This window comes from Aethalodelphis obliquidens, unplaced genomic scaffold, assembly GCF_003676395.1.
Source record: "Aethalodelphis obliquidens isolate GAN/ISIS:26980383/991018 unplaced genomic scaffold, ASM367639v1 scaffold4, whole genome shotgun sequence".
NCBI lineage: Eukaryota > Metazoa > Chordata > Mammalia > Artiodactyla > Delphinidae > Aethalodelphis > Aethalodelphis obliquidens.
Window position 1 is genome coordinate 63995444 of NW_020837948.1, and position 24996 is coordinate 64020439.

General features: G+C 45.9%; 2 protein-coding genes across 3 annotated transcripts in view; one reads left to right on the forward strand and one right to left on the reverse strand.

Annotated features, from left to right (window-relative positions):
- The window catches only part of CD180 (CD180 molecule), a 14153-nt gene extending 9126 nt beyond the window's left edge, over window positions 1-5027 (forward strand). The window contains exon 3 of the mRNA XM_027100961.1: window positions 3246-5027. Within this exon, the coding sequence (XP_026956762.1) occupies window positions 3246-4974 (1729 nt within the window). The 3' untranslated portion in view covers window positions 4975-5027. The remainder of the gene's footprint in view (window positions 1-3245) is intronic.
- Window positions 5028-14124: 9097 nt separating this feature from the next.
- MAST4 (microtubule associated serine/threonine kinase family member 4) overlaps window positions 14125-24996 on the reverse strand; it is a 161474-nt gene continuing 150602 nt past the window's right edge. For both annotated transcript variants that reach the window (XM_027100962.1, XM_027100963.1), the window contains 3 exons: window positions 23273-23409; window positions 20930-21111; window positions 14125-20582 (listed from right to left, as the gene is read on the reverse strand). In XM_027100962.1, the coding sequence (XP_026956763.1) occupies window positions 16693-20582; window positions 20930-21111; window positions 23273-23409 (4209 nt within the window). In that variant the 3' untranslated portion in view covers window positions 14125-16692. The remainder of the gene's footprint in view (window positions 20583-20929; window positions 21112-23272; window positions 23410-24996) is intronic.

A 24996-nucleotide genomic window follows, 5' to 3' on the forward strand; every position in this document is an offset into this window, starting at 1 on the left:
GTGTGTGTGTGTGTGTGTGTGTGTGTGTGTGTGTGTGTGTGTGTGTGTGTGTAATGGGGGAAAGGGCTCCGTATGTGGATGACGTCTGCACCCCTTGCAGCAGCTCTACTTATTCTACTTTGGTCCTTCAACTTAAGCTTCTACGGAGCAGGAGAGTATTCACATACATAGAACTGTACGTTCACATCTGCATAACAACCACTGGGAGGTAGGTATGGTACATACTGCCATCCCACTTGTGTTAGATGGGAAAACAGAGGTTCAAGGAGATTTTATGAGCTTGCTTAAGGTCACACGGGAAGGAAACTGGGACTCTGCTCTCCTGACTCCCAGTCCAGAGTCCCCCAAATAACCCTAGGCTACCTCCCAGCTAAGACTCCGTTAGATACAATTGAGAGAAAGCCTTGCCCTTTCAGATCTTTCTGTTACCTACCTAGTGTTGCCACAAAGAAATTTACTTTCCCTCTCCTTTATCATTTCTCATTTTCAGATGAGATGAGTTTGACCACATTTTTAAGAAGTGTTGGGCCAGGATAGCTTTTGGACTTTTAGTTTCCTCTACTGCTATTTTGAAAAAGTGATAAAAATAGGACCTCATACTTTCTAAAACCTCCTCCTCTGCTCCCCTCCCCACCTGTTATCTGGCTACACATGAGGCACTGTTTTTATTACTTAACACAGTCGTGGTGTCCTTAGCTTTACCAACTTGCTTTCTATCCCCTTTTCTCATTCTTCTGTCTTGCTTTTCAGATCTTCCTCTCTGGAATCATTTTCCTTTCTCCTAAAGCACCTCCTTAGACATTTCTTTAGTGAGTGTCTGTTAGCAGTCAACTCCCTCAGTTTTTGTTTTTCTGAAGATATCTTTATTTCACTCGGATTCTTGAAAGATAGCATTTTCTGGCGTATGATTCTAGGTGGACAGTTGTTTTTTTCTTGGCCCTTTGAGGCTATCATTCCAGTCTCCCACTGTTGCTGTTGGGAGGTCATCTATCTGTCTAGTTATTTTTCGCATGTTGGCAATCTGTCTTTTCTTCTCTGGACATTTCCAATAGCTTCGCTTTGTCCTTGGAATTCTGTAATATCACAGTGATGTACTGTGTAGATCGTCAGGCTCCTTGAATCTGAGATTGGTGTCTTTCATCAATTCTAAAATATTCTAGCCACTATCAATTTGAACTCCGGTTTGCCCCCATTCACTCCTGTATCTCCTTTGGATCTCTGGTGAGACTTATACTGCATCCTCTTATCTGTCCTTTATATATCTTAATCTCTCTCTCTCTTGTTTTCCAACTCTTTCTTTTTTGGACTACATTCTAGGTAATTTTCTCATATTTACTCCTAGTCCATTAATATCCTCTTCAACTGTGTTTAATCTCCTGTATAAACTATCCATTGGCTTATAATTTCAATTATTAACTTCTCCCATTTCAATAAGTTTCACTGATTTTTCATTTTACAAATATATGAGATCAGTTTTAATATTTTTTCCTTCATCATACTTTTGGTTCTTGGTGTTACCTTTAAACATATCAAACGTATGTTTGACGAAAGCATATTTATTATATGTTCTGATAATATTCAGTACATATCAGCTATGTAATATATTCTTTATATATCATATATATATACATATATATGATATATATATACATACACATTATCCGATATATCTGATAACTCTGGCATCTGCTACCTTTTAAAATCTGATTCTGTAGAACTTTTTTTTTTGGCTGACTTAAGCTAATGTGTTTTCCTTATGTGTTTATTGAATTTTATTTTGAGCTCACTTATCATGTGGAACTTTGTGTAAATCTTTGTTTAAAATGTTTTCCTGGAACTAGATAATACCAATGAATTACTAATATTTTCATGTGTGACAATGGCATCATGGCTATGGAAAATAAGCCTTTTTTTTTGGAGATGCATACTGAAATATGTATGGACACCTAGGATTTGACATAAAATAATTTAGGAGAGAGAAGTAGGTATAGATGAAGCAAAGAAGCAGATGTGGCAAAAATGTGAGAATTGTTGCATTTGTGTGAAAGATATATGGAAGTTCATCGTACTATTCTCTTTACTTTTATGTAAATTTGAAAGTTCTTCTTATAAAAAATTCAGTAAGTACATGACTCCAGAAAAGGTTTCTCTTTACTTCTGCTAGTTACCTAAAGTCACTACCATCCTGCAACTGCTTTAAGCTAAATTTTCCACTTGGGTTTCTTTGGGGAAGTCCACAGAGGTAGCATAAATTCAGGCTACAGTTCTCATAGGTGGAAGCTTCTGGTTAAAGGATCTCAGAGGAGACTTTTCTTGTTGTTCTTGTTGTTGTTGTTCTACCCAGAGCCAAGGCCAAGACAAAAGCATATCCTTAAAGTCTCCCTCTGTGAGTTTTCTTTTTTAAGTTCACCCACTGAAAGGATCCTTTGAGGGTCTTGGTAGTTTGCAGGTTTTGATAAGACCTCCTATCCTGTCCCCAAGTTTGTCTCCTGACACTGGTCCATGTGGCTCATTCACACCCAGGCTCTAGGCCACTAGGGATTGGCAAATATTGACAGATATGACAAAACTTGCTCCAGAACTCCCTTGGTTCTATGGATTCAAGCTTCCCTTTGACAATGCATTTCTAAGTAATTCCCTTACTGACCTTCAGGGGAGCTGTGTGTGTGTGTGTGTGTGTGTATAATCCAGTATTTTTAGGTGTACTATCAGGATGGGTTTCTCTGAACCTCTAGTGTTCCATATTTCTATGGGGCATTTTCATATATACCATTTGAATCACAACCATTCTACAAAGTAATCATCGTTGCTATAATTTAGAGAAGAAAAAACTGAGGTTGAAAAAAGTTGTGACTTGCCCAGGATGACACAGATTCATACTTTACATAGCATATGTTATATATTATGTAGTATGTAAGACATATTTTATATCACTTATAATAGTAAATAATAGTTTGATTTTGCCTACAATCAAACCACTGAACTGTTCCAAACACAAACCTCTGAGAGTTCAATCTAAAATATCTGGAAAAAAATTCTAAATCAGAGTGTTCAGACCTGAGGCTAGTCATTAACTCAACAGGCCATCTGCGGGTGCTGAAGAAAGTTTATTATGTTTTACTTTGAATAATAATGTACACTGTTTTTACTATACACAAAAGATGGCTTTGTTACTATAGGTCACTGTGACAGAATTTTTTTCTTTTCCCTAATTAATTCTTATTAAATACTGTTATCTTTTTAAGGTGCCAGATTAACTGGGTACATGAAGATACTTTTCAAAACCATCATCAACTGAACACCATTGTGTTAACTGGAAATCCCCTGATATTCATGGCAGAAACATCACTTACCGGGCCCAAGTTGCTGAAGCATCTTTTCTTAACCCAAACAGGAATATCCAGTCTTGAGTTTATCCCAGTGCACAACCTGGAAAACCTGGAAAGTTTGCATCTTGGAAGCAACTGTATTTCCTCCATTAATCTCCCACAAAACTTCCCAACACGGAATCTGAAAGTCCTGGATTTTCAGAATAATGCTATACACTACATCTCTAGTAAAGACATAAACGCTCTGGAACAGGCCACGAACCTAAGCCTTAACTTCAATGGCAATGACATTAAAGGCATTGAGCCTGGGGCTTTCAATTCAAAAATCTTTCAAAGTTTGAAATTTGGAGGGTCTCTCAACTTGTCTGTTATATTGAAAGGTCTACAGAACTCTACTATTCAGTCTCTTTGGCTGGGGACATTTGAAGACACTGATGACCAAGACCTCACTTCAGCCACATTTGAGGGACTTTGTGACATGGCTGTTGAGAGCATCAACCTACAAAAGCACCATTTCGGTGGCTTCTCACCTTCTACATTTCGGTGCTTCACTCGACTCCAGGAGTTGGATCTGACGGCAACTCACTTGAAAGGATTACCCTCTGGAATTGAGGGTATGAACTCTCTCAAGAAATTAGTTCTCAATGCAAATAGTTTTGACCAATTGTGTCAAATCAATGCTGCCAGTTTCCCATCCCTTACAGACCTCTCTGTCAAAGGCAACAGGAAGAAACTTGACCTCGGTGTCAGGTGTTTGGAAAAACTAGAAAATCTTCAGAAACTTGATTTAAGTCACAGTGATATTGAGGCTTCTGACTGTTGCAATCTGCAACTCAAAAACCTGCCCCACTTGCAGTACTTAAACCTGAGCTACAATGAGCCCCTTGGTCTCGAGGATCAGGCGTTCAAAGAATGTCCTTGGCTAGAACTACTGGATTTGGCCTTTACCCACCTGCATGTTAAGCCTACACAAAGTCCTTTCCAAAACCTCCATCTCCTGCGGGTTCTGAATCTCTCTCACTGCCTCCTTGATACCAGCAATCGGCACCTTCTAGAAGGCCTGCTGGATCTCCGGCATCTGAATGTACAGGGGAATCACTTTCAAGATGGGAGCCTCTCAAAGACCAACCTACTTCAGACAGTGAGTAGCTTGGAGATTCTGATTTTATCCTCTTGTGAGCTCCTCTCCATAGACCAGCAAGCATTCCACGGCCTTGGGAAAATGAGCCACTTAGACTTAAGCCACAACAGTCTGACAGGCGATAGCATGGATGCTCTTAGCCCTCTTAAGGGGATCTACCTCAATCTGGCCGCCAATAACATTCGCATCATCCCATCCCATCTCCTCCCCACCTTGTCTCAGCAGAGCACCATTAATTTAAGTCACAATCCCCTGGACTGCACTTGCTCAAATATCCATTTCATAACATGGTACAAAGAAAACCTGCATAAACTCGAGGGCTCGGAGGAGACCGTGTGTGCAAATCCCCCACCTTTAAGGGGAGTTAAGCTGTCTGATGTCAAACTGTCCTGTGGGATGACGGGTATGGGCATTTTCTTTCTTGTCGTATTTGTATTCCTGCTCATCGTTCTGCTCATATTTTCAGTTAAATTTCTTCTTAGGTGGAAATACCAGCACATTTAGTGCTGAAGATTTCTAGAGATAGAAAATAAAGATGTTTAGCAAAATTGCCCTCAGTAAAGGAACTGTTGTTTGTTAGTGACCAGACTTTTCAGATGGGTTCCTGGAGCTGGGTAGGGATTCCCTGTGCTTTGCTGAATCCCAGAACTAGTAAGTCTCCTGGGAAGGTAAACTGACTAGGGCCAGAGGGCCAGATGCAGCTGTGAGAGACACAGAGCCTTTTCCTCACACGGAAGGTGGCTAGAAGTTGAGGAGGACCCATGGCAGGGAAGGGCCAGGAGAGTAACCTACTAGGACGCCATCACTTCCATTCATGAGCATCCTTTGAAGCACCTCCCACCTTGACCCTAAAAGGAGGTCATCAACTCCCACAGCTTGGCAGTGCCAAGGACCCCAGCTCCCCAGCTCTCTCCCCCACAGCTCGGGCATTGTGCTTGGGTCTGAGTTCTCAGTAATGTAGCCATTTGGGAAACAAGTTGGAGATAAAGTCTCAAAGCTTATTTTAAATGACAAAGAGAAAACAAAGAATTTAAAAGAAGAGGCTGAAAAATGAATCTTGCCATCAAATTGACTTCGTTAACCTCCTTAATCCTTACTTCTCCAAGGATTCTACAATGCCTCTGCAGTGCAAATAGCTCCAAGAAAAAAAAAAAAAAAAAGACACCCCTGCCAGGATGCCCCTCCCCCAGGGTTTAGGAGTTTTGCACATTGGCCACCCTCACTTCAGAACCAAGGAGACTTTTTCTACCTACCTGGTGTTCTCGCTCTCATTATGTTACAGATCCTAACTTACAGGTGGGCTGCGGTCCAAACGCTCTTCTCATTTGAATGTCTGGTCCTTAGAAGCTTCTTTCTCACAGGAACCGTGAGATAAATGGTGGTTTGGTTCCCAGGCCAGCTCTCTAAAGCCTATTCACCGGGGACAGCAACTGAGATAGCACATTTACAATGAAAAACTAGTGGAGGAAAGAAAGCATCCCGGCACACTCACCACTGGGAACACAGTAAGCTGCCTTAGTGAGCAGTAGTTTCTGTTGAGGCTGGGGGTATTGCAAAGATTATACCAGCAACAGAGAGGGGACAAAATCATTAAATGCAGATAGAGAACAGGGAAGCTGGCAGTGTAATGACTTAGGCCTTCTTCTCAAGGTCCAAAGGGTGACACCCATGCAGGGCTTGATCTTCTGAAATCTGCATTGGCAGACAAGAGAGTTGAGCTCTTGTACTCAGGTGTTGCATTTATAAGGCCTGGATTAAGCGGAATAACCCATTTTAGGCTAGAGATAGTAGCTTACAGTTATAAAATTCTGATTGGATACCAAAGTAAAAATTGATTAACAACCAATGAGAATTGATTAGCCCTTTGGTTGAGGGCATATTAATGGAACAGAGTAGAAACTTGGGGACCAGCTCTTTACCTCTGTACCTCCAGGAAAAGCAGGAAAGACAAAGGAATAGTGAAGGAAAGCCATAAACCTTCACTGCAAATGCTTTGCCAGCCTTAGGGGGTTTTTTCATGTAATACTACACAGGAGCCTAAGTTTTCCCAGATGTTCTTGGTTAAGGACACAAGACGGGGGGCGGGGGGGGGGGCTAGGGTAAGGGGAGTGAGGCAGTTGATTTGGGTGCAAAATTTAAGGGGGAACCAAAAAACTCAGTAATCAGGCAAAAAAGTTCCTTTTAAAACTTTAAATTAATGCAAAAAAATGTCCATGATAAACATCAGAAGTTTTTAAACATAGCCAGGATCCACAACAGCACCACGCGGAACCATATTAGAACCTGAGGCAAATGGAAAATCACGAGTAGCCGTCCTGCCTTTGTTTAAAATTTTGGTATTTTTGTTCCTTGTGGATACTTTACATTAGTTTTGATATCTTGATGTTGCATCAAAATACTATTCTTCTTTGTTACTGAGTTTTTGGCGCCCAGGGTGGGTGCCTCACTCACCTCACCCTGTCCCTGCCTTGAGGACCGTTAAGAAGTGGGGCTTCCCAGCTAACCCAGGCAGCAGTTTACTGAAGGCCAATTAGCAGGCACATTACCTCAGTTTTACTCCAAAATGTCCCATCTCCTTCCCCTTTAGTTTCTGGAAACAGAAAGAAGTATTCAAGATTTTACACCTTGTTCCCTCATCCTCATCTAACTCCCAACTCCTGGGCTCAAAGGCATCCTTCCCTCAAAGCCAGGAGGGGTGGCAGAGATGAATGGGTACCAAAGCCCTCTGAGCGCTAGGTGGCCTGGGCCTGGTGAGAGAGGGCAAGCAGAACACACTCTACTAATGAAATGAAACATCACACAATCAGCTGCTTTAATTATCTTGAATACCAGCATCTGGGAAAACAGGTGGCTGGGAAGGGAGTTTTCTTCGGCTTTCCTGAGGGAGACTTGGTAAGACAGTCATCTAAGGCTGTGTGTTAAAGGGAGAAAGAAAGTGCCTGGAAATATGAGGACATCATGACACACCCCTTCAGCCACCCTCGTTCCTTCCCTAGGCCTAGGATGGCAGGGCATCACTCTGAGGAGGCCAGTCCGAGCCACTGCTGGGTTGTTATTGGCTCTGAGTCTAGCAGTGACCAAGGCCTTTTCCCCTGAGTTTTGGGCTCAGAAGGGACCTAATGCAGAAGTGGCCTGTGCCGTGGCCTGTGCCGAGCAGGTGCTCTTCTAGGAAGCTTCCTAACTGTTGCTACAGGAAAGGCCCCTCATTCTAGGGACCCTTCTGAAGGCAGGCAGCCAACCCTCCCAAGTCAGAGAGCACACCTCCCTCTGACTCGATGCCACCCATGTGGCCCACTCTCGTGGTGCAGGAAGCATTCACCTTGGGGAACTCAGGCAGGAATGTAGCAGGACACACAGTTACTTCGTTTTGTTGATTTTGTTCATTTGCTTGTAGCAAATTCGATGATCAGCTCTGGAAACTTTGGGAGATATTCCTGCTGGCGACCTGAAGATGCCAAAACCATGCTCACTGGTCCCTCCTTCCCTTTTCTTTTTCTCTTTCCTTTTTCTTTCTTTGCTGTTTCTTCCCTTCCTTCATTCCTTAACTCTTTCTCTCCCTCTTTACTTCCCTCCTTTCTTCCTTCCTTCAATCCTATCAGAGAGTATAGAAGTCCGCACTCTCAAGGGAATCCAGTCTGGGACTTCCCTGGTGGCGTATTGGTTAAGAATCTGCCTGCCAATGCAGGGGACATGGGTTCGAGCCCTGGTCCGGGAAGATCCCACATGCCATGGAGCAACTAAGCCCGTGCACCACAACTACTGAGCCTGCACTCTAGAGCCTGTGAGCCACAACTACTGAAGCCCATGTGCCACAACTACTGAATCCCGTGCACTTAGAGCCTGTGCTCTGCAACAAGAGAAGCCACCGCAATGAGAAGCCCGTGCACTGCAATGAAGAGTAGCCCCTGCTTGCTGCAACTAGAGAAAGTCCACATGCAGCATAAGTAAATAAATAAATTTATTTATTAAAAAAGAAAAAAAAAAGAATCCAGTCTGATAGCACCAACCCACTGAGTTCCCTGTGCCTTCTAACAAACTTAAGCTCCTTTCTGCCTTAAGGATTTAAGCTGCAGATAGGAAGTGCAAATTGCTGACCTACCACTCCCTACCCACACTGTCCTCCATAATATTTAATGTGTAACTTGGAAAAATAAAAACTTCCTGTAGAGCATCTCTGATGCGGATTGCATTGCACTAAAGACCGTAGGGACCCAAGCTCTAGCAATATGTAATTGCCCATCTTGCTTTCATGTATCAGGCCCCTTCCATGCAATGCCATGTGCTACTCCATAACTGAGCACTGATCTATCTAGGGCTTTGTGACAGCTCCTCTGTTTTAAGCAACAGTCAGTTCACCCTACAAAGTCAGAAAGGGAGTTTTTGATGGCTGCTGTCAGTTTTATTGCTTTATCCTGGTTACTAGGACAGACTCTGCAGACATGGTGTGTTCATCGGTTTTATGTATCCCATGTTGTGGCTGCTATGACAAGCTACTCCTATAAAAACATGTTATTATTGCATATTGTAGCTCAGTGAGCTGACCCTGCATTTCAAAGTGTCCTGAAGCAAATAGCGTTGAAGTCCATAAAAACCGACTTGGCCTCCATCACAGGGGACTCTCTGCATGAGCTGCAACTCCCACAGTCTGGGAGCACGTTTTACATTTCCCCTGTGCCAGGAGCCATCACTGTTCACTGAACGCAGCACAGACCCAAACACAGCCGTTATCTATGTATCCACGTAAAATTTCAGGGCAGGAAATTGTCATTTTATTTCTACCCATGTAATTCCCCAGTAAGTGCCGCTTACAGTTTTGAAGTTTACAAAAGCATGAAATAAATGACTATAATGTTTTCATATATTAGTGTAGCAGGCAAGAGGGGTGGCTGACATTGCTTTCTATCTGCCCTGAATGTTAAAGAGAAAATTAACTTGAATTACAGCAAGAGAGGATGCAGTTAGTTCTACGCAAGTCACGATGGGGTGGTCCTGGGTGTTGAGTTCGAATCAATTGCCCGATACATCAAGAACTAGGATGCCTGGTGTGGCAGGAGTCAGTCTGAAGGCTGCAGAGGAATCAGCAGCCCAGTGTTTCTCCCAGAGCTCCCGGATACTGGTTTATCAGCAGAATCATCTGGGGAGTTCTTTTTATTTTTTTTTTTGCGGTACGCGGGCCTCTCACTGTTGTGGCCTCTCCCGTTGCGGAGCACAGGCTCCGGACGCGCAGGCCCAGCGGCCATGGCTCACGGGCACAGCCGCTCCGCGGCATGTGGGATCTTCCCGGACCGGGGCACGAAGCCGTGTCCTCTGCATCGTCAGGCGGACTCTCAACCACTGCGCCACCAGGGAAGCCCCATCTGGGGAATTCTTTACCAAACAGATTCCTGTGCCCCACCTCTGGATACTGGGATTCTGTTAGACTAGGGTTGGCCTTGGACTCCCAGCCAAATGATTTCATGTAAAGTCCTTCCTTTTTCTTAACTTTATCAAACAGTAACAGAAACCTGTGTTAGGCTCCATGAGTCAAATGAGCTGAAAAACTACGCCATATCCTGTAAGAGAAAATTTCCAAACAAAATGGGAAAAAAACGTTAAGGAGCCTTCCAATCCAAGGGTGAGACATCTGGGCAAGCAGCTCATTAGTCTCTTCTGCCATCACTGCCAGGCCACAGCCTCTGCCCCTCAACTACCCTGTTCTCCCACCTACCCCCACTCCATCCCAGCTGTTGACAACTTGAAATCACTTATGGAATACTGTGGGTCTTGAAAAAGGAAAGGACTAATCTATTATTCTTAAATTTGGTTTCTAAAAGCCATTATTGCTCATGAAAGATTAAACAGTGAACTGCATTGAACGTTCACCTCTCGCCACCCCTCCCCCCATCTTTAGATAATATTCTCTAAACATTTGGCTGTTCGAGACATGGTACTAGATCCTACAAAGGTAAGTAGAAGACAGCGGGTCACCTGAGCATTCATCTGTCTTCCCCATCTCCATTTATGTCGGTTCATGGGCTTTCTAAACAGCTTGGGAGACCCTTTTTCTCTTTCTCCTGTCTTTGGAAACAACCTAAACGTCCAAAAAGAGAGAAATGATTAAAGACATTCTACGTTCGTGGGTGGGATAACAACATAAACATGCTGATACTACTAGGAATTAAAGAAAAACAAGTTAAAATGAGATAAAGTTTTATATCAGTCTGGCAAAAAGAGGAAGCTGGATAATAGTGTAGGATGTGGGATGTAGGATTATAGGAACTGCAATGCACTGCTTATGGGTGGAGACTGGTGCAGCTATTCTAGGACCATGAGGCAAACATTCATCAAATTAAATATGTGACCCACCAATCCCGAGCTGGGTGTGTATCACAAAATTTCACAATTCCACAACAATATGCAGTACAGCGTTATTTATGGAGGGGGACGTTCAAAGCAATTTGAGAGCTCATCACTAGGAAAATGGGCAGGTAAAACGTGTAAGACGCACACCATGGGGTATCATACAGTAGCCAGAAGCGATGGATTAGACACAGCTACAGCAAGGTAGTTGAATCTTAAGCATATAGTGTTGGAGGAGGTCATGGAGAGGACATGATCGCCAGTTGAGCCGAAAGCTGGACCCGGGCAATTGGAGTCTCCTCATCTCCTCCCCTGGCCTTGTAAAGCCTGTGTGGTGTTCCCACAGTGGGAGTCATTTTCCAGGACGCAGCCTTGAGAGAGCCAGGTGTTGCTGAGATCATCTGCACGGTATACACAACTGAACCCCGGTAAGGTTTCTATATCAACCTTTAAGATCCTGGCAGGTGGGTGCGGAGATCTCCTCGTCTTGTGGCAGCCCAAGATAAGCCTCATAGGTAAGTTCCCTTGCTTATCAAACCTGCCACCTACCACTCTGGAGTGACTGTCTCTTTCTTTGGTCTCTCCTTGTCCTCTATGTATGAGAGTCATTTTGTGAACCAACAGATAGAGCTTGATGGAAAAAAGAAACAACAAACAACCCAAATGACATATTAACATGATTTTTATCAATTAAAAATACATGTATACAGAACAGTGATACCTATGTTTTTTAAGAACACAAAACCAAACCATTAACAAAGTTGCCTGTGGGGTAGGAGAGGAGGCTGGATGGGAGTGTAGGGATAAGTTTCATGAACCTTGGCGCCGAGGTTGATGAGCCAAGAACTGAAGAGTGGGATGACCTCAAACATCTGCATCTGAGCTTCTCTACTTGTGCACGTGCGCGTGAAAGAAAATAATGCAGCGTGTCCTTAACATGAAATGCCATGCGGCCATTATAAATAATATTGCAGAAGTATATTTATAGACATTGAAATATATTTTTGATTTCATACTAAGCAAAAGAGGTTACCAAACATCATGCACACTATTTTTTTTTTTTTTGGTAACATAAAAATCCATATAGATTGAAAGTGGCTGGGGAATTGCAGTGATTCAAACATTTTGTTTTGCTTTTCTGTATTTTTAATTTGCCTTCAATTGATCATGTATTGTGCAATAAAGAAAAAAATCAGAATTTTTCTTTTTAAAGAGTTTTTTGTTTTCACAAAGGCACAAGAATAAAGAGGTAGTGAGAATTTACAGATAGTACTGAGAAAGGAGCAGCCTTTTCCTAAGGCTTTGTGATTTCAAATGCAAATGCTCAAGCCCAAGCTTCCTGGGTTGCTCTTTCCTTTTCCTTGAGGACAGAGGGGGCCATAGTTGTTCTAAGGATCTCCACTTGAAAGGGGCAATAGGCTGAGGAGCTAGGACTCGCATTCCTGGGTAGCACTGAACTGATGCGCGCGGGAGGCCCTCCACAGGAGCTACCCTCTGTCCCTACAAAGGACTGCCTCCAGCCGAGGAAAGTCACTTCAGCCCAGTGCTGTTTCACACAGTATATGTATGCCAAAGGGACAGAACTTTCAGGCAAAAGATTTTTTATTTAGACAGGTTAGGGCTGGAGGACATGGAGACGCCAGCTGACATACGAAGGCTCAGTAGCTGCAGCATGCTTGCTTTAGGCCTTGTAAATGCTTCATCCTTCACCTGCAGGTTCTGACAGCCCTCTCCGGGCAGGGCTTCAGTGAAACATCAGATGACTCTGTTAGAGTCTGTCAGCTTTACACTATTAAGAGACTTTCTGTAAAGCTGCATGGCGCAATTCCTAGTAACCATATGCAACAGATCTTCCTTTTCCCCACATCTGAACAGACTCGATGTTCAGTCCGTCTCGGTAGAAGATTCTTTCATTGCCTGCATCCAAGTACTGGGCTTGACAGTCCCACCGGCAGCCTGTGATAAGAGACGGTGACCTTGTCTTTTGGATTCCCAGGAATCCAGGCGATGCTGCTGCATGTTTTTTTATGACGCATGGTGCTAATGCTTCCAGTACAGGGTCTGAGGTGTCTGAACTGCCACACACCTCAGGCCCTGAACCTGGGCCAAGTGACTGACGTTTAGTATACAGAAAGTAATAAAACCAAGGTTCAACAAAGCTGTGGTCATTTCCAGCTTTCTTAGATATATGAGACACATACGATACTAACTGGGGTAGGAGGTAGGAAGAAAGAGGAAGAACACAAAATGACTTTGTGGAAAGTGTTAAAAACATACTGGCAGGAAGGAAATTAAATTGAGTGAACTGCCCTACCACTGAATTCCTTAATGTCTGGCCTATACTGAAGTAAGCAAATTTCCGCAGTTAACAGAGCTACACTTTTTCACGTAACATTTGTGTTGTGAACCAAAAATCTAGAAGGGAAATTGCCTACTGACTAATTAGTAATTAATTAGGACTAATAAAGGAGTCCTATTACAGAGAACGATTAGCTTGCTTGGCTCATGGCTTCCCGCCAATCACCAGGTTTGTAATTTTGCACCATATGATTTTTTTTGCATGTAAACTTAGAAAATGAGATGGCTTAGATCGTTCACAGAGGGCCCTGGGTCTTGAATTCAATTGCATGATACCTGGTAATGTTTAGAAAGGTCAAGAGCTTTAGAACCAGAAAAATCCACGCTCTAATCCGAGCTCTCTTTACAGGGTATATGTTAAGTAAGTCACATAGCCTGTCTGGGCCTATTTGCTCACCAGTAAAATGGGGATGCCACCACCACCTGGTTTGAGGCTTATGTTGGGGCTCAAATAAGATGGCAGATAAAAAGCATCTTGCCCAGTACTAAGGGTACACATATAGTAGGCAGACAATAAATGTCAGGTTGCTTCCTTCCTTCCTGATGGTCTTAATGCTTTTTAATTATGAGGGAGGAGACAGGATGGGAGGAAAAGAAAGATGAGAGAACACAATGGTAATTGATGGAGCAAGGTTTTGGGAGAATTGAAGTAGGTGGAGTCATGGAGAAAGGACACTTCTTCCTGAGACTGTAGGGAAAATGGTGAGAATGATGTGAAAGTTGGCAAGTTCTGCAGCAAAGGAAGAAGGTTGGTAGAAAATAGAGGAAGGACTTAAAGGAAGACTTAATCTCAAAGAATGGAACATGTTCGTGTGGGTTAAAAAAAATTAGCAAACCATTCCACTCACCAAAAGGAATCTGCAGAAAACCATCCTTTCCATAAGAGAGTTACATTCAGTAATGTTTTAGAGACGCTATGTATGTGTGTATATGGGAAAAAACTTAATAGTCATTATCTTTTCATGCTAAATTTTTATTTCAATGTTATGCAACTGCATAAGTATAAATATTTGTTCAATATACAACAATTATGACATCCATAGGGAATTTCTTAGAGAAAATAAGACTGCAAACACTTTATTGCACAGATCCTAACAAACTTTGAAGCTGGTAAATCTACAGCTGGGAATACTACCGAGGAGCACATCTTACAATCACAGGAGACCGACCAAAATAGAACACAGGAGAATTTCTACCAGCTGACTGGAGAGGTTTACAACAACGAACAGGTATTACATGAATGCAACCTTAGGTACTCCGTAGCCATCCAAAATGCAAAAACATATTTGGCAAAAATGATAATACACTATACAAAATATACATTAAAAAATATCATTTGTAAACAAGCAGCTAGTTGTGCTTTAAAGGAAAGTGGACAGTTAAAAAGCAAAGGCTGTAAACCATAAACTACCTCCCCGACAGGCCTGTCTAGATGTCTGGGTGCAGAAGGATCGGGTTATGACAACCGCCAAATGCACGTATGAATTATAAATGTTGAGACCATTTTTGAAACCCATTCAAGATCTTTCAACATATTTGTTTCTTCTACAATTCAAAACATAGTGATGGGGAATGGCTAAAACCTCATGGGAAAAAAATTCGGAGCAAGGAGGAGACTTTTTTTCTTTTTTTTTTGGCCATTGCCAACTCATTTTACAATGAAGGACAAGCAAGCAGTTTAAGTTACGCCTTTGTTTTTGGAGCGGAGCTTACAGCCTCACTGAATGATTTATAATCCACAGGGCTGTAAGATGAAGCTGTGCTTAGGTGAACAATGTTATAGCCTGAAGATACTAAGACACTCCCGAGGGGGGTTGGGTGCTGGATTAGTATTTCTTCTTGGTAATTTTTTTTTTTCTCTTACAAAACAAAAAATCCTGCTACGGATCCCAAGCATCTTATAAATACTTATCTGTGTGTATTTTCTCTTAGTGCCTTAGTACTTATGTCAGCAAGTGCTGTTTTACAATATAAAACAATCCACCAGGAAGGAAAACTGCAACAAAAAACAAACAAAAAGATCCCCTCAGCACTAAAATGATTGGACAAATTCTACATATTCCATGGTATACAAAATTTAAATAAGGCTTAGCAAAAGTAAAAAGGACAGTCACATTCAAGCACCAAATAGCTCCAACAAGTCTTTTTGTTACAAAAATGCTGCTCTTTATTAATACAGTATTTTTTTTTTGCATACAAATAAAGAGATCATGTTATGAAATGTACGGAGCTACTTGATGCATCAGAAATGAATGTGAAACCCAGGAACTTGCTAAAAACAGCAAGCTTCGTCTACAACATAAGGCCCCAGCTATGTATTAAAATGTATCTGATGTCCTGATTATTCCTTAAAATATATGCTATGATGCCCAAATCCACAACCCCACCCCGTCCCCCGACTTTTCCTCAAAAAAGCAAATTTAAAACCTCTTCCAATGCCCGATGCTTATGACTCAACCTAAGTACTAGCAGATTGGTGTGCGGCCAGCAACTTTCCTTTATGTTCAACAGCAGGGCTGGTGCAGAACTACTATAAAATGTGTGCTTCTTAGACTAGTGACTCATAGCATAAAGGCCTGAGTTTAAGAGCATGAAAAGGAAAAGCGAGAGAACAGAAAGGGAAAGCAAAAGAACAGAAATAAGTCGACGTGTGTTTATAGCCCCTGCTCTACCTATGGTGAGGAGTTGACATACACACCCACAGACAAGGACAACTGGCCTTTCAGACAGCTGGGCCCAGGATCAAAATGGCTATTAGGATGACCATGAAATGAAATGAAAATGGCTAGCTCCATCTGTTGTGGCCATTTCTGATGGAGGAGGATTCCAAAGGCAGTGATTCGAGTAGTTCTTTAGATCTGGAAGTATAGGTAGCCAGATACAGTACTATCAAAATCACTCGTTAAAAATACACATGAAGGCTTACAATCTAGTGTATTTGGGGCTCTCTTTCACCTTCAACTCGACTTAGAATGTTTTAACGTAGAAAAATGTAGCCTTGAAATATTCTTTTCTACCACAGACCAGAACACGTGGGTGGATGTGTATATACACGAATATGGGTGCATCTATACTTTTACATATACCCAGGTTTAACCCTTTTGCTTCATTACTGCATTATGATCAACGGTAGAGCGAAAATCTTATTAAAAAAAAAGTTGTAGTAAATGATGCCATCAGCAGCAAAGTATCGACTCTATATCCCCCAAACCAAACACATTGCTAGGTATTTACAGAGAAAATCGTTTTCCTCAACAATCTGCAACCTCAACCTCAACCAAAAAGACTTTTTGTTTTTTTATTTTTATTTTTTTTGTACAAACACTATCTGGTAACAGTTTACCGGTTCCAATTGGGAAGGCATTTGGAAGAAGGTCCCTTCTTTTCCTGTTTCTTCTCTCCCCCTTCTTCGGTGAGGCTCCAGGCTCTGCCTGGGGGGGTTCCCACAGTGCTGGTTTCCAAGGTAGTCAAGATGCAGTTACACACGCAGGCTGGGTCCCCCAGTCCCGCCGGGGGCCTGCCCCATCACAAGGCCTTTTTGTGTGGGCTGCCGCGCAAATTCTCTTTCCCCCGCCTCTGTCGCACCCCGGAGTCCTTCTCAGAAGGAAGGGCGATGGGGCGCTCCGCGCTTGGAGCGGGGAACGGCTTGGTCACCTCTCTGCCCACATTCTGCTTCCTAGTCTGAGCTGGCTGGGCGGGGGCCGGCTCTTTCCCTTTGGTTTCTCCCTCGGTGGTTGCTCCTGAGAGGACCCTGTCCCGGTGGCTGGCGCCCTCCCCCACACCTGGGTTGGGGTGATAGGATTCCAGAGTGATGGCTGAGCTGCGGAAGGATGGCAAGGAGTCGCTCTTTGTCATTTGGGTTCTGCCATCCCCCCCAGGCAGGGGCTTTCGATGGTCCCTGCTGCTGGAGGCTGGGGGCTCAGCTGTGGCCCTGCCGGCCTTGGCAGAGAAGGTGTCGCTGCAGGTTGTAGAAGTCTCCAGAACTACTGATCTAGCCTCGGGAAAGCCAGAGGAGTAGCTCAGAGACTTCTCGGGGAGGGCAGTGCAGCGGAAAGCGCTCTGCGCCGTGGCCGAGGGTGACCGTTTCATGCCACTGGGCTTGCCCGCCTCCGTCAGTGGCTTCTGGGAACCGGGCCCTTTCCCCTTGGCCTCCAGCCAGCCCTTCCCGGCGGCTGCTGCCGGCCTCTCCGTGCCCTTGGGCCCAGCCTCACCTTGCACCGGGGAAAGGCTGGCCCCCAGCTTCCCGCTGTCCACAGGGGAGTAAAGTGCTTCGGTGCATTTCTTGCCTTCAGACTTCCCGGCGTCAGCGCTGGCAGCCGGCGGACTCAGGCTCCTGTCTGTCTGTTTGCACAGAGGGGGATAATCTTTCACAGTGGATGGTTTGGGGGCCTTTGGAGATGGGTTCTGCCTTTCCCCTACAGTGGGAAGTTTCTGGTCCACCGACTCACTGGCCCCTAGGGGTCCTTGCCGTGGTGGATGTGCGGGCTTCTCCAGTGCCTCTGGGGGATGCCCACTGCGGGTGGGTCTCAGCTTGGTGTCTAGAGGACCCCATTCCATGTGTAGGGGGACTGAGGGCCCACTTGCTCCCTGGCCAATCACATCGCGGGCTGTGTTCTGGGGACCTGGGAGGGCAGGGAACTCCTCTGACACACCCTTACTGCTGCCCTTCCCCTCTTTGCCGGGGGGCTGAGCACCAGGCTCTTTGCCCACTGCAGCCTCAATGCTCAGCTTCTGAGAAAAGAGGGGCCGGTCTGGGTGCTTAGACTTTGGAGGGTCTGTGTCGGGGCCAGACCTGGGCTTGTGGCTGCTGCTTTCACAGGGCACAGCAGTGGGCTTGGGAGGGGCCTGGAGGCCCAGGATTGAGTGTGTAGCGCAGGGCTTGCTCCCAGGCAGAGAGCCAGCAGGGTAGCTTTGTTGAGTGTAATGCTGCTGAGCGGCCAGGCGAGGGAGCTCTTTGGTGGTAGGTAGGGGCTGAGAGTTACTGGTGAGGTGATGCTCCTGCAGGGGCTGTTCTTTCCTTTCTGGCTCCTTGGGACCATCTTTCTGCACAGATCGGAAACCGGAGAGCTTTTCACTCTTCTCACTCTCTGTCCCGGGTGGCTCCAGAGACCACCTGGCAGAAGCGGATGCCAGCTTCGATTCCGGGCCACTCCTTCCCTTGACCAGCTCCCTCTCACAAGGAGCCGCTGCAGAGTGCAAAGAGGGGTCTTCTCTGGCCAGTGGCCTCACCTCATCTCGGCCGTCTTTGGGGTTTGTTTTCCCACAAGGCCCGCATGCTTTCTCCAAGGCCTGGGTCTGGGTGGAGACATCTGGGCGGGTCCTCCCCACAGCGGGGAGGGTTTTGGAGTTGTCACTGGTTTTAGCAGCTTCTAGTGGATACAGCTCCTTGGAGGGGTCTCTGCGGATGTCGGCCCTCAAAGCCAACCGCTCACTTCTGGCTGTGGAAGGGCCCCTTTCGGACGACTCCCTCCCGCTAGGCTTCTCCCTCAAGGGGGCACCTTCAGGTGGGAGCGGGCTGCGCAATCTAGACGGGTCAGCACCTTGGAGGTTCTGCCCCAGGAGAGGAAGGAGCTTAACGTCGGGCCTGTGGTCTTGGTGTTGGCTGGGGCTGCCCTCTCCCCGCTGGGGATGGCTTTCCACGATCGTCGCCGGGGTCCTGGCTGCGTGGGAAACCTTCCTGTCCAGCTTCAGCTCTGGGTCAGGCAGGGGTGACGCCGGTGAGCCCTGCAGACCCCGGCTGGGTGGTGGGAACCGAGGCTCGAGCAGGTAGGATTTGTTCACCTTGAAGCTGGCAGGGGAGGACTCCCTCTGACCCGCAGGTTCACCCTTCCTCCCCACGCTGCCGGCGGGAGCCTGTGGCACAGGGGGCCCTACGTCACTGCCTGGGCTGGGGCTCTGGGCAGGCTCTGGTGAAGGCAGCTCCGTCTTGGAGGCCTGCGGTCCAGACAGAAGAGCAATGTCCAAAGTGCCCTCAATGGGCTTCAGGCATGACACAGACCGCCCTTCCAGCTTATACTCGGAGGGGCTTTTCCGGACAGGCGACTCTGGAGCAGCTAAGCCCGGCTTCTCCGCTCCGCTGTCCACCCGGCCAGGAAGGGCCTTGAGAGGGACAAAGGAGACGGTGCTGAGCTGAGCCACGTGGCTGCTGATGAATGGCGCGCGGCTCTCGGAGGCCGGCTGGGCCTCCTGCTGCCCCCCGGCCGGTCGGCCCGCGCTCCCCGGCAGGCCCTCCTGGGCACCAGGTGTCATCTTGGGTTTGAGCACAGGGCAGGGGCCATCATCTTTGTCTTCAAGGGACATCTTCTTTCTGAGGTAATCGATGTTGGCCAGCTTGCTGTCTAACTTCTCACACCGGGGACCCTCCTTGGCCTGCGGGGACTTCTCCGTGTACTCACCCTTCCCGGAGGTGGGCCTGTGGGTGGCGTGACAGAGACTGTCTTGGAGGGTGCTGTGAGCCGAGGCTCGTTTGAGGTCACCGGTGCCCTGGCTGTGGTCCCCGGGAGCTGCTGCCCCCTCCGAGGTGACAGCCTCGCTGGCCCGCACACTGGCCTGCTTGTGGAGAGCATCTTTCAGCAGGCTGCCCGGGGCCTGGGCCTCCTGCGCGGCTGCTTTGTTTTCAAAATGATTTGACCTTTCCGAAGCCTTTGGATAGATTTTCTTCTCTCTGTCTTCTAGCCTATAAGCAGAGAGGTTTTCCACATCATTGCCAAGTGCATGGGGTTTCTGGCGGGATTCCTGTTTCTCTGGGAGCCCGTCGGGTTTCTTCACCACCACCTTGGCCTTCAACTTCTCTCGGTCCAGCTCGTCCACAGACTCCTGTCGGCCCAGCTTCCGGGACACAGGGCGTTTCAGGCAGCCTTGCTCCACAGGCCTGGCCCGGCTGAGGGCAGGCGCGTCACACACGTTCTCCTCCAGGCTCTGCAAGGTCACCTCCCGCTGGGACTGCTCCCGCGGCGGCACCTCCTCCTGGGTGACCTCCAGGCTGTGCTTGCGGGAGCACAGGTGCTTCTTGTCACTGCCGTAGGAGGGAGAGAGCTTCTCCTCCGACTGCACGCGCTTGAGCAGCGGGGACCGCGGGGGCTCTGCGCTCTTGGGCCTCACGATGTGTCTGACGATGGTCGGGGGGGAGTGCATTTTGCTGGGAAAGGCTTGAGAGATCTTGGAGTTGCCAAGTGAATGTCCCAACAGAGGGGACGGTGACCGCTGAGGGGAGGTGGGCTGTGGAGTTGGAGAGGGTGTCCGGGCCAGCGGGGAGAGCGGGATGCTGCCCGCTGACTTACGTCTTCCTGACCGGTATCGCTGCCCGCTGAGTTTGGGGGCCAGGCCGTGGAGAGTGCTGGGCCGGATGTGTCCTGACCCTGCTGGGGAGTTGGGGGCACTAGAGCTTGGGGAGCTGCTCTGGGAGGAGTTAGTACCTGTGGGCGGAAAACAGGATGCTGTGAGCAACGGCCACTTTCCCTTTGCTTTCCATGCTTCCAGACCTAGCTGTTTCAGATAAGGTCAGGTAAAGGTCAGCAAATTGTCTTAGCATCTAAGTCTAGTGAATAAATGCTTTTCAGATAAACCTCCCCACACCAAGGGTTAACCCAGTACTTCCTGTCTTTTTTAATAGACCGAACAGCTGTATCTTCTGACCTTCCTATAAATCCTGTTCTCTGTCTATTACAACCTCAACCTTCTTTCCTTAAGCAGGAATAAGCCTCTCTTCCAGGATCTCAGATGGTGACCCCTCAACTCTTGAGAGGCAAGGAGACTCACTCACCGGATGGGAAGTCGGGGGTGGAGCGGTAGCTGGGAGTAGGGGATCGGGGAGACAAGCTGTGAGTGGGGGACCCCGGGAGGCTCTCCCCTGATGACAGGGATCTGTTCAAGCAGGAGAAACTTCGGCTGGTGTGGAGTAAAGGAGAAGGCTGCTTGGCTAGTTTTTTGAAAAGGGATCTTCTCCTAGAGTGAAAACAGAAGAAAACTGATCAGAGGCTACATTCAAAACCACTCCTCCTGCCCACAGCACCAGTGCACTCGGTACACGCCCCTGTGCCAGAGACGGTGATAGGATGACGGCAGATCCTTTTAAAGAGAAGGATCCCACTTTTATATTCAAAACTTTTTTATGACTTAGAAAGGAAGAGGTTTTGATAATACGCAATGGAAGCTCTCTTCTCTTAATTTCAAGCAGTTTAAGAAGAGCTGTGAAAATAGGAAAAATATATAATAAATATACATTCATTTATTTATAGGTCAGGTTTTTGAGGACACGGTTTTTTGCCTGAAAGCTTCTGAGTACATAGCCCCAAACACACTGACACAATTTAATTAATTAAGAGATAATACAAAGTCAATCCCTGGAAGAAAAACCATCATCTTGGATATAGAATTCTTGGATGGTGATACACTGGGTAGAGGCTTTATCTCTGAGGGGCTGTTTGCTGTGCTTATTCCATTGTGAGCTCTTGAATATTCCTCATGACTGTGCACGCTGTACATTTACATAGAAAAACCGAGCACGGTGAAATGAAGCTTATCACATCAGCAGGGCAGGAGACGCCACGCTGCAGCACAAGCAAATGTGCAGTTAGTGTCCCACGAGCACATCTGAAAGCTAAGAGCACAGCTTCAGGTGGCTTCGAAGTGCAGGTGGCTGTACAGAGTTCCTTCATCCCCAGGTAGTTTACGCTCTGCTACCCCTTGAAGCAAGTGTGTTCTATATGACCTAAACCACCATTAAAATATAAAGCTCACATTAAAAAAAAAAGGAGGATCTCAAAATGTGTGTGTGTGTGTGTGTGTAAGTTTAATCCCAGTAATACACGTACTTGGGTTAAAAAGTCAAATAGTTTGTAATGAAAAATAGCAACTCCCTGCTCTGCCTTTTTCCCAATCCCCAGAGAAACCACTTTCTAGTCTTTTAGCTGTTTCCTTTCCTATTTGTCTGCCTATTGCTATGAAATGTGCTTATGCTGTTTTTTTAGTTTTTCGATTTTAGAAATTATCTGTTGATTTCCTACCACAAAAAATGAGAATTAAGCTCTTATACAACTGCTTCCACCTCCTAACCGAAAACACTTCCCTGTTTCTATTCCTCTTAGTAGCGCTAAACCAAAATTTTTGGTTAGAAAAAAAAGGCTGGTGTTTTCTTTATTTTACATGATAAATATTTTGCTTATATTTCTTTTCTATCATCAAAAATCCTCATAATGTGATCCAACACAACAAATCCAAGTGGGCAAAGTATAGCTGCTGTGGCATGGTGCAGGGAGCACATCTAGACAACTGCCTGGCAAGAAACATCCTCACCAGAAACACACACACACACACACACACACACCTTGCTAGTGCCTGCATGGGGCACAAAATGGTACCCACGGTGCCTCTCACAGTGCAAACGTGTAGCCAAGTTAGGCTTTCAGTCAGTAAAACAAAGCCTTTCTATTTCTAGGCTTATTTGGATGCTTTAAAGATCTAGTTATCTTCAAACATCTGGCATTAAAAAATAGCACCTGGGGCTTCCCTGGTGGTGCAGTGGTTGAGAGTCCGCCTGCTGATGCAGGGGACACGGGTTCGTGCCCCGGTCCGGGAAGATCCCACATGCCACGGAGTGGCTGTGCCCGTGAGCCATGGCCGCTGGGCCTGCGCGTCCGGAGCCTGTGCTCCGCAACGGGAGAGGCCACAACAGTGAGAGGCCCACGTACCACAAAAAAAAAAAAAAAAAAAAAGCAACTGTTTGTTTTTAGATAATGTAAAGGACATTATTAAATACAGATATCATGCTAAAAACTGCCTGAAGTTTCAGTTCCTCAAATCCAACTCAATTGAAATGAAGTCTAGAGGCTTAAGAAAAGGCAAAGGGCTTTTCATGGTTCTCACACATGAGAAGAAGCAATATAAATTCTTCTACAGTGTAACTACGTAAGTCTTTTCACTATGAAAAAGAATGCTGTTACGAAGGAATATAAACGCTAACGTATAAATACATGTGAACCACAGGGCAACATTTCTCACAGAGAAATGGACCCTTCTCATATGCAAGCATTTACATTAAGCAAGGAGTAAATGTCGCTCAGTGCGGGAATGCACCAAACCCCTGAAGAGGACGGCTCTAACTCACCTTTCCAGACTTTCCTTCTTCTTGGATTTCTTGCTCCGCCTTACCATCCGGCTCTTATAGCTGTTTCTCCTGGCTGGCCCCGTCTTGATTGATGTGTTCTCAAATGGGGTGGTCGTGATCGACACCTTATTCCCACTCTATAAAAATATGACGTGGTATTAAAGCGAAATGCTGTGATGAAACAAGACCAGAACAGAGATAGGAGAGCCAAAGACAAAGAAAAGATCCACAAGGACGGACATACAAAAGGCTCCATGGGTCAATGACCCTTCAAGCAGTGAAGTCCTGACAAACTCGGTGGAAAAAAAATGTGAGGTTTCCTTAGGAGGGTGGGATCTGGAACTCCACAGAGCTGAGCTCAAATCTGAGCCTGTGACCTGAGCACTGGCTTTCCATCTAACAGGAGAGTCACACCTATCTCATAGGGCTCGTCTGAAGATCAAGGAGATAGAGTCTGTAAAGCCTTTAGCACTGAGGGTGACACATGGAAAGGACTCTATAAATCACAGTTATCCTCATCCATATGTATTAAGTATAAAGATGCCCAGGGGCTCTCTAGAAATCATAAAAAACCATCATAAAGCAGCAAAACGGAATGAGACTTCTATTTTAAATTATTTTTAAAGGTTCCTTTTCTACCACCAGAAAACCTGTCAGCAGGCAGAGCTGGAAAGTTCATGCCAGCAGGTATGAAACAGCCTCTGTTTGGCCAGGTCAGGCATGGTGAGGTCATTCCTGGTGGGTTTCTGTGCCCTACCACTTGAACCTGGGACAGGGGCCGGCTGGGCAGGCCCTGGGGATGGATTTGAGAGCAGAATTAGAGGGCAAGCTGAGGTGTGCCCTGGGCAAGTGGGCAGGACCCACCCCCTTCACTCCCGTATCAATGACCTCTTCTTGAATTTCTTAATAACCAGGAGAGAAACATGTCCTTTCGGAGTCACAGATGGCCCCGATTACCTTAAGAAGACAAGAAGCATACGGAGAAGGGCCTTTTTTTTTTTTTTTGCCGTACGTGGGCCTCTCACTGCTGTGGCCTCTCCCGTTGGGGGGCACAGGCTCCGGATGCACAGGCTCAGCGGCCATGGCTCACGGGCCCAGCCGCTCCGCGGCATGTGGGATCTTCCCAGACTGGGGCACGAACCCGCGTCCCCTGCATCGGCAGGCGGACTCTCAACCACTGCACCACCAGGGAAGCCCGAGAAGGGCCTTTTAAAAGGCCTGTGCCTGGAAGATGCCTAGCAACTCAGCTCTAAGCGGTATTAAGAGATGGGGAGTTGAGTATGATGGGGGCTGGGGACTGGAAAAACAGAGATTGTTTTAATATCAACATCCACCTTCCCTCCCAACTTGGGAAGTAATACGTGCCATTATAAGAAGAAAAGAGTAAAGCATATATATATTAAAAAAATCACTGAGGAGCTTACCACCCAGCTAACGTTGGTAACATTTCTGTATATTTCCTGCTGGTCTCTTATCAGGCATGTAGAAAGTATGTATATATATATATAGACACGCTTTATAAATAATTTAAATCTTAATTAAATTAATCTCATATTTAGTTTTATGTTTTTTGTTCACTTCACATTTCCTAACTTTGAAAAACTTGCCCTTCGTCATTGAATATTCCTTAAGAACATGATTTTTACTGGCTATTCAAAAATATTCCATGAGATGGGTGAATCACAATTTAACTATTTTCCTACAGCTATTGTTTTCTATCTCAC